This window comes from Papaver somniferum, chromosome 9 (assembly GCF_003573695.1).
Source record: "Papaver somniferum cultivar HN1 chromosome 9, ASM357369v1, whole genome shotgun sequence".
Classification (NCBI taxonomy): Eukaryota; Viridiplantae; Streptophyta; class Magnoliopsida; order Ranunculales; family Papaveraceae; genus Papaver; species Papaver somniferum.
In genome coordinates this window covers 154,125,687-154,135,099 of record NC_039366.1, presented here as the reverse complement: position 1 = coordinate 154,135,099, position 9,413 = coordinate 154,125,687, and the positions used below count along the sequence as shown (strand labels likewise).

General features: G+C 36.2%; 1 protein-coding gene across 1 annotated transcript; it reads left to right on the top strand.

Annotated features, from left to right (window-relative positions):
- Positions 1-5,666: 5,666 nt before the first annotated feature.
- Positions 5,667-9,397, top strand: LOC113312743 (zinc finger BED domain-containing protein DAYSLEEPER-like). The gene is made up of 4 exons (XM_026561481.1): positions 5,667-5,972; positions 6,451-6,760; positions 6,843-6,943; positions 9,314-9,397. Exons 1-4 carry the CDS (start codon positions 5,667-5,669, stop codon positions 9,395-9,397), a joined length of 801 nt encoding a protein of 266 aa, XP_026417266.1.
- Positions 9,398-9,413: the final 16 nt, after the last annotated feature.

The following is a 9,413-nucleotide window of genomic DNA, read 5'->3' as shown; positions in this document are numbered from 1 at the left end:
AGTCATGAAGTCAACAACTGACTAATTAACCACGAGACGTCAATCGTGTCACATGGGAGATATTAACTAGGGTTTTGGTCTGGCGGTCTACGGCACGTGTGTTCATACACACGATGGAATGTGAGCAAGTCGTGCAATCAGTTGAAGGAGTTAACAAAGTAGTGGATGGAAAATCGACCAAGTCTCCGCACGATGAGCAACTGGTTTCAAACACGATTTCCATTTTGCCACTCTTTGATTCCATCAACTGTCACACTTCATGGGATCATGGTGTCTACAATTCCAGCAATATAAATAAGTCTCTGAAATCATGATTGAATATACAAGAATCTCACTCACAGACAACACGAGATCAACACTTCATCAATTGAGCAATTACTCTCAACTGAGTAACTTCAATCATTCAGAACTTATCTTATTCAGAATTCACAACACACCTACAATCTTTGATTACCATTGATTCCACGCATTTCTCAGCTTCCCTCCTACAGATCAACCCATCCTCTCTTGTGACCGAATTTACTCTGGAACGACCATTGTCTTGGTTTAGGCCGGAGTACTACAAATTGATCTCTCGAATTCAAAGCACTCCCTTCTTGCAGTGCATCTGTGTGAGGTTGAACATTTCGCTCGGTTCAAGGAGTCTCCTCCGTACGATCGTCTCCTCAATCCCGTGAAAACCAGCAAATCGTTTTTCCCCATCTACAGCAGGTCCAAGAGATGGGATAAATGACTGCATCTAGCAAAACCTTCATAATGATAAGGCATAATTAGAGAACCACCCACTTTATCAGAAGGAAAAAGAATTGAGCTAAAATCACCAAGTAGAACCCAAGGCTTGTTATTCGACTCAGCAAAAGAAGTAATCATATCCCAAAGATGATTCCTAGTAAGGTAGTAATTATCTCCATAAACAACAGTTACAATGAAATTTAATCTAGGAGCAGTGACTTCTAGGAAAATAGCTTGAGAAGAAATCATAAAAGCATTCACTTGAATCTTATTTGGGTCCCAGCAAATTCTACCAAAACAATCATTTGTATCTTATCTAAGAAGCACCATGAAGGATTAATATGGTTCCTTATTCTAACTTTATTTATTGCTTGAACATGAGTTTCAACTAGACCAATGAAAGGTAAATTATTATTTCTTATAAGGTTTTTGACTTCCAACTGTTTCAAAAGGTCATTAAGCCCCATGATATTCCAACCACCAATGGTGAACATCATTTAAGATTTAAAGGGAGAGAAATAGAACCTCTAGCAGACTTCTTCAAGTCTGCAATCTTAGGAAAAAGATTTATTGCTGGTGGAGCAAGGATGCCTCTCTTCATAAAATGTGCTCTAGACCCAGAGTTAGAAGATTCCGGTGCGCTAGACTGATGTTGAGGAGCTTGTAAAACATGTAGATGATTTTCCTTATTTTGCTCAGATAGTTTCTCTTGTGAATTATCCAACCCCTTGTCCAAAATGAAGAAAGGATTTGAAGAAATAAGTTCATTAACATTACTATCTTTCCTTTGGTTTACCTCTTGTAAGACATTAATATTCCCTTGATCAGAATCCATAGATACTACTTCATTAACTTCCTGGGAGCTCCCATTATTTTGATTGCTAGATTTAAACTCAGTAGGTTTATTCCCTTTCCTTGATTTTACAACCCATCCAGCTTCAGTTGTGGTGTTTACAGTTTGCTTTGGCACCCACTGTTGAACAACTTTCTGAACAGGCTTAACATGCTTTGGGCAATTAGCAGTAGTATGACCAAACAACACAATCTCTACACTTTGGAGGTTTCCATGAGTAATCCATCTTGATTTCGATAGTATCATTACCCCTTAGAGTAAAAGCAAAAGACTCTGGAAAATCACAGTTTACATCTACTTCAACACAGATTCTAGCATAACTCATTCTAGTTTTGTTGAGAGTCTGAGTATCCATCATAAGAGGCTTTCCAAGGTAACTAGCAATCATACTCAAACCCTTATTATTCCACATAAACAAAGGGACATTTCTGAAGTTCATCCACACATGAATGGATTTCAATTCTGCTATTTCCTTCTCAACCAATCTAGACCAAGGTTTAATAATAAACAGTCTATCTGAAATGAACGTATGACCCATTTCTAAAGCTCTAACTCTATCCTCTGCAACTGTAAAATCAAAAATAAAAATATTCTCACCATGGATGGTCATCTGAATCTCACCTTTTGGTTTCCAGGCTCGATTAACAGCACTTCGAACCCAATTGAAAGGTAATCATCTACCCACAAACGCCCCAATCACTTTGTCTTCACATAATCTAATATCTTCATCAAATACCCCATAGGGAATGTCCATGGATTTCTTTCCATCCACTACCGGATAAGAATAGAACTCCATATCCGTGGAAATAACTGCTTCTTTTGCCTTATCAAATAACGATGACTACGCTGCAGTAGAAACCCTTGATCCAGAAATTGGATGGTTCTCGAAACCAGGAGGAATAACAGGATTAACACCAGCAGTACCATTAGAGATTGAAGAATGATTATCCCCCATAAGCGAATCCCCTGATGGTATGGAGGAAGCCACCATAGGAATGAAAGAAGAAGAAGATTGCATCTCACCAGAGGAGATGCGAAGAGAAGAACCCTAGAAAATAAAAAAATCGCCTCAGAATCGCCTTTGACTCTGGTCGTCTGAGTTTGACTCTTGTCAATATAAAAATTTATATTTTCTCATGTTGACTCGAGCTGGCAAACCAAGCCAAAACCCGCGGGTTGGCCCATCCCGTCCCGTGAAAACCCGCACCCGTCCCGGATGGTAACTAAACAAGACGGGCGCGGGTTGTACAATTAGTGGCTTGTGAAGAAACGGGTTAACCCGGCCCGTACCATGAAACCCGCGATCTGGCCCGTAACCCGTAATTTTATACCCTGCTGAAACTGAAACACGTAGCTTGTTACGTATCATCCAAATCTCCATCGTATAAAACGGGAAAACCCTAAGCTTTCATATCTTTCTTCTTCGGTTCTTCCTATTTTTTTCTTCTTCCCTGACTCAGAGAGAGTCTCCTGAGTCCTGACGCACAGAACAACTGAACATCAAAGGCAGTTAATTTGATCTAAAGATTCAAGGCTAGCAGGTAATCAGATTTTAATTTTTGTTTTCTTCTTTATTTTCTTCTTCTATGAATCTAGGGTTTTACATAGGAATCCCAACAAATCTTTAATATTCTTAGTATTGTTGTGAACTTGTGATTGTGATTCTGTGAAGATAGGTAATCTTTAATTTTCTTAATTTCATGATGTTTCAGTTCTTACCACAAAAAAAGGGTTTTTTCTTAATCATTAATTTTTTATTACTCATTAGTTTTTCTTGGTTTAATGGATTTAGTTGATTTGGTGATTTGATTTCTGTGAGCCAATCAATGGGTATTCACAATTTCGTCTAATTTGTGGATAGTTAAGTTTTTAGTTGAAATCCTTAAGAATATTAACATGCATGTGGTTTGGTTTATTGGTTAAGTTTTTAGTTGATCAATTAGTTTTTACCATCTTATGTTACATTTAATCATGTATTGGGAATTGGGATCATTATCAAAACTAAAGTGTTATTTGGAATTGCAGACCAGATGTTGAAATGGAATTGCAGACCAGATGTTGTTTCATATAATGCAATTCTTGATTTAAGTCAGGGTCTTAGACTCTTAGTCTTACACTGTTACTGCTTATTGGTGTCTCCATCTTTTTTTTTATCACATGAATTCTTGTTGAAACAAGGAATGACAGTTTTAACTGAATTAAATTTCTTACTGTTGTGGCCTGTGGGTCTTGAGATTTTTTATGTTCTTTACAGAGATTTAGGGGATTTGTTTGAGTTGTTTGTTTTGTTAGATGCTATTGTTTTGGGTGACTTGAAAATGCATGTACTATAATAGTTTTGTTGGATGTATATGTATTTTTTCAATTTCTGTTTATGTAATTTTCATGTTTCTAAATGACTCTTTGACTTGTTCTTTATGGTCGCTCCATCCATTTCAGGATGTCAAGTGTACAAGAACAAGAGTTACCAGAACCAGACCATTACAACGATGTTATGAGTGCTGATGATGAAGATGATGATGTTGAGATGCTAGATTCTGTGAATGAGGATCCAACTGTTGGTTGTGCACCTGCACAAGTTGCACGTGGAAAGAAAAATAGACTTAGATCCGAAGTTTGGGAATTTTTTAAACTCGTTAAGTATAAGGATGGTACAACGAAGGGGGTGTGCAAGGCTTGTAATGTAGGATATAAATATGAAAGCCAAAGAGGTGGAACCTAAGCCATGAAAAGGCATAAGTGCATTAAACGTCAGTCTATGGACGTAGGGCAGATGATATTAGCTTCACAAAATAGCCAGCTGTCTACCCGTGTACGCAAGGTTGATCAAATGAAATTACGGGATTTGTTCTCAGCTTTACTCATTGCAAGAAATGTTCCATTTGCTTTGGTGGAGTGGAAAGAGTTTAGGGATATATGTGCTTATTTAAATGATGACTTTAAACCAATATCAAGGAATACTGGGAAAGCCGATGTGGTAAAGAAACATAAAGCACAAAAAGAAGTTATTCGCAACAGATTTAAACTTGCTCCAGGTATGATTCAAAATTTCAAATCCTAATGAACCATATGATTTGATTATACTTTTATAATGTGTATGACTTACCCTTACAGGTAGGATATGTCTAACATCAAACATGTGGACTTCTGTAACAACTACTGGATATATAAGCTTAACTGCGCACTATCTTGATAAAGATTGGGTATTGCAAAAGAAGCTTCTGAATTTCTCTCCCCTTACACCACCTCATACAGGTAAAAAACTTAATTTTATTTCTTTATTATCTTAAATATAATTTCATGTTAACTTATTCCCCTTTCTACTACCTCAAACAGGTGAACACCTTTCTTCTAAGTTATTTGCAAGGATAGAAGATTGGGGAACTGAAGACAAGGTATCCAACATCACCTTAGATAATGCTGCAAATAACGGAGATTGTGCTGGAATTATGAAGAGTAGACTTGTTGCAAAGAAGATCTTGTTGAACGATGGAAAATACTTTCATGTGCGTTGTTGTGCTCATATCTTAGCTCTTATTGTAAAAGAAGGACTTACGAAGATTGATCCAGCGGTACTTAAGATTCGAGCGTCAGTGAAGTCCCTTAAAAAGTCCCAAGTAAGAAAACAAAAGTTCTTGGACATTGTTGAAACTTTAGGAATGTCTGGTCTGAAAAAGGGTATTCGGCAAGACGTAAAGACAAGGTGGGATTCCACTTCTATTCTGTTATAAATTATAAAGTTGGAGAATTGTATAATTTGTATTAATGTTTTTTTAGATACTCACTGAATGTTTTTTTTATGCAGGTGGAATTCAACTTATCTTATGTTAGACAGTTGTATCTTGTATAAGCCAGTTTTCTCTCATTTGAAGTTGGTGGATTCAGACTATGAAGACTGTCCAACTAATGAAGAATGGGAACAAATTGAAGTAGTCACAAAGTTCTCAAGGTGTTTCATGAACTCACAAAGGTTTTTTCTGGTAGTAAGTATCCTACTTCCAATCTGTATTTTGAAAGAATTTGTCAAGTTCAGGTGTTACTAAAGAAAGAGAGCATAAGTAATATTGAATTCATTAGGAACATGGTAAAAGAGATGCAAGCAAAATTTGATAGTTACTGGAAGGAGTTGAGTCCTATATTAGCTATGGCAGTTGTGTTAGATCCTAGATCGAAAATGAATTTTGTGAAATTTACTTACTCCAAGTTGTATCCTGATGAGAGAGAATTAGAATCTCAAGTTAATAAAGTGCATAGTAATATGAAAGCACTTTTTAATGAGTATTACACCTTGTCAAGTTCAAGAGCTTCCAACAGTTGTGCAGCTCAAAATTTGAGTGTTCAAAATGGTGGGAATTTTGCTGCCCAAGAAGGGAGTGATTTTTTTCAGGTAATTTCAACTTTTATGTTCAGTTTGATTCATTTGAGTTCTTCATGATTGGTATAAGTCTGCAAAACATGTTCTTTTTTTTTAATACAAGATGATAACTACGATAGAAAGATGATAACTTTGTTAGTATCTCTTGATAATTCACAATTGGAATCTATGTTAAGTATTTATGTGGTTTGATCTTTCAATGATGCCTGATTCTGATGCTATATATGTTTAATACAAGATGATAACTTTGAACCCAGATTTAATATGTCAATGTAAACTCTGAGCATGCCATATATCGTTTATTTGTCATTGTAATTACTTATGATAGAATGAGGAATGTACCCAAGAATTGGTTGTTGGATTGTTTGAGATTCTGTGTCTTGATATCTAGTGTGTATGAGTGTATGAATTCCTTTACCGGGCTTCGGTTAGAACTAGGTGGTGGAGTTTTTCTTTTTAAAGTTACTGACTTTAAGGGTATTGTCAACAGGAATATGTTGCAACACAGGAACGTGGTGGTAATGTATTAACTGACTTGTCAGAGTTAGATGAATATCTTGGCGAGACGTACAGAGGTTGTCTAAATTCACTAGACATCCTAAACTATTGGAAGAACCATGAACAACAATATCCAGTACTTTCAAGAATGGCAGGGGATATTTTGTCAATTCCTATTTCAACCGTCGCATCGGAGTCTGCATTTAGCATTGGAGGAAGGGTGATTGATCGATTTCGCAGTTCCTTATTACCTGAAAATGCTGAGGCGTTAATAACAACTCGTGATTGGGAATATGGAATTGGTAAGTAAATCAATAATATTTTATTTAGTTGAGTGTCTAAATCTTATCTATAACATTGGTTGTTTTATTATGATCCATATAGGAAAAGAAGATATGGATGAGGACAATGTGATCGTTGAAGAAGATATATTAGGATTTGAACCTGACGCCGTGGAGGATGGGGCAGTGGAGGATGTGGAGGAAGTAAGTTCTTATGCGTCTAGTTAGTATGCGTACTTCTTCAATATAAAGCGGGGTAATTATGCAAATTCCATGTTTTTGACTTGAATCTTTTTTTTGTTTGGTTTATTTTTTCTTGAAATTACAGATTCATATTGAATAGTTGGAGCAACTCAAAGATAAACATGGAATATGAGAATGTTTTTTGGACAGACAATTATTTATCACTTACCAGTATCTCCAAATATTGCATAGAAAAGAGATTGGAGATGTTTTTTTGATAGTTAACACTTTTTTTGATTAACCACACAATATATATTTTGTGCAGGAAGTGGTTATTAATATTGTCGCACTTGGTGATACAAATTAGAAACAATGGTATCTACAGTCTCGGTCTCGGAAGTTTATTTTCATTATTTATCAATTATCATCATGAACTGATGAAGTACTGTGTAACTGTGACTAAAGTACTTAAGTACTAAAGTAAACTACTAATGACTAGTATGAATGTATGATACTATGATAGTATCTGTGTCTGTGTTTCTTTAAGAAGACTAATTTGTTTAGTTTTGCAATTTTGAGTTTTTGTTTTGAATTGATATACCAAATGAATTGGATGAATGTTAGATACTTAGGTTGTAGCTTGTAGGAAAGGAACTTTAGATGGCCTGAATGTGGAAGGAAATAGCCCAGAAATCGATTTCTGGCGAGTTGACTCAACAAAAACCAGGTAACCCGTGAACACCCGTGAACCCGCGAGCTTTACCCGGGACGGGCACGGGTGGGATAAATGATCACCCGTGAAAAATTTCAACCCGCGAACTCAGGCTTGTATTAACCCGTAACCCGCGGGTTGGTCACAAGCCAGACCCGTCCCGCCCGTTTACCAGCTCTAATGTTGACTAAATCTTATTTTGTTTTTATCAGTCTACGTAACCCAAGGCTGAGATTCACAATCTACATGAATATGTTTAATCCTCGTTCAGTAGTACTGTGTTGGTGATTAATTTAAGATAGAAACATAAATTCTGATTCTACTTGGATAATGCAAAATAATGGTGGACGAGTTTTATATCCCGCGTATAGATTGTCAAACTCTGATGTACTATTTATCACCACCGTTGGATTGAATATCAAGGTGTGGGAAAGTACATCCATTAGTATGAAACAAATGAAGATGTTGACTGAAAATATGTAAAGGGAAAAGAAACAAAGTGTGGGAAATTAAACCTTTGTTTTCCTAGAAAAAGTAGACAATTTTGACTAGCACTAATCACCAATCACCTAACGTTCGTTGCCTTCAGTTTGAGGTAGGGCTGCACAAGACCCGCCCACGATACCCAAATCCGCCCGTACCCGCTAAATCCGTGGGTTTTTAGTCCATACCCGCCCGTTGTGGGTGAGGGGTTGGTTATGAGAAAAAACCCGTTGTCTGTGGGTGCGAGGTTGGTTTAAGCTAATACCCGCCCAAAAAACCCGCAGATTATATACCATTGGATAAAATTAATCCTACCCGTCCATTATGAAACCCTAATACTAGTAGATAGGATAATTGATAACCCTCATTCACTTTCTACATTCTTCTCTCTGTTCGGCCTCTCCTCTTCTTCCTCCTCAGTTCTTATTCTTCACATACGAACGACAATTACCAGAAATCTTCACCAGAAATCGACAACAACAACTTCGAATCTTCACCATAAATCAACAACAATTGAAAAATCAACAGATTTAACACTTAATCTTCATCTGTGAACTTCCTAGTTATGAAAATTTTGGAAGGTTTTGGTTTTTTTTCTCACTTAATCAAGGATAAGTCAAGTGACAATAGAAATATGAAGTTACTCTTTGGATGTGGATTGATTTTTGTTTCATTTTGTATCTGTTTTTGAGGTAAAAATATGAAGTTACTCTAAATACAAGGATAAATGATTTCAATTTGATCAGATTTTTCTATTTTTTGTGATCATCGATTAGTTATTTATCTGATTGGATTGGGTTTTGGATTCAATTTTGGTTTGATTACTAATTTTATTTGAGAGATTTAGGAGATAACCAGTCTTAGAGTTTCTAGTAAATAGTACAAGGATTTCTTTCGGTTCAAAATTGGATTACAATTCTTGAATGTTTTATCGAGATGAATCTCGGTATCGTTATTGATTCAACCAAATGTATACGATGGTTGACAATCCACAACTACTTATAAACTGCACTATGGAGTACCTTTCGTGACAATAATATACTTGGAAGCTTTTTTTTTGGTAACCTGGTCCTGGAGGATACCACATAATCCTTCTTGGGAGTTTCCTTTGCTTTATAACATGGATAATGATGATATGCATTTGAAAGTTTTATATGCATTTAAGGAATGTAACATAATTTTCAATTTGGTTGCAGAGTTGTTTAAAAAGACGGTATCGGAAGTCGTTGATCCTTGGGGATGCTAGGAGGAGAGACTTGAAGATGATAGAAGAGACATGAGTCATTTGTTTTTATT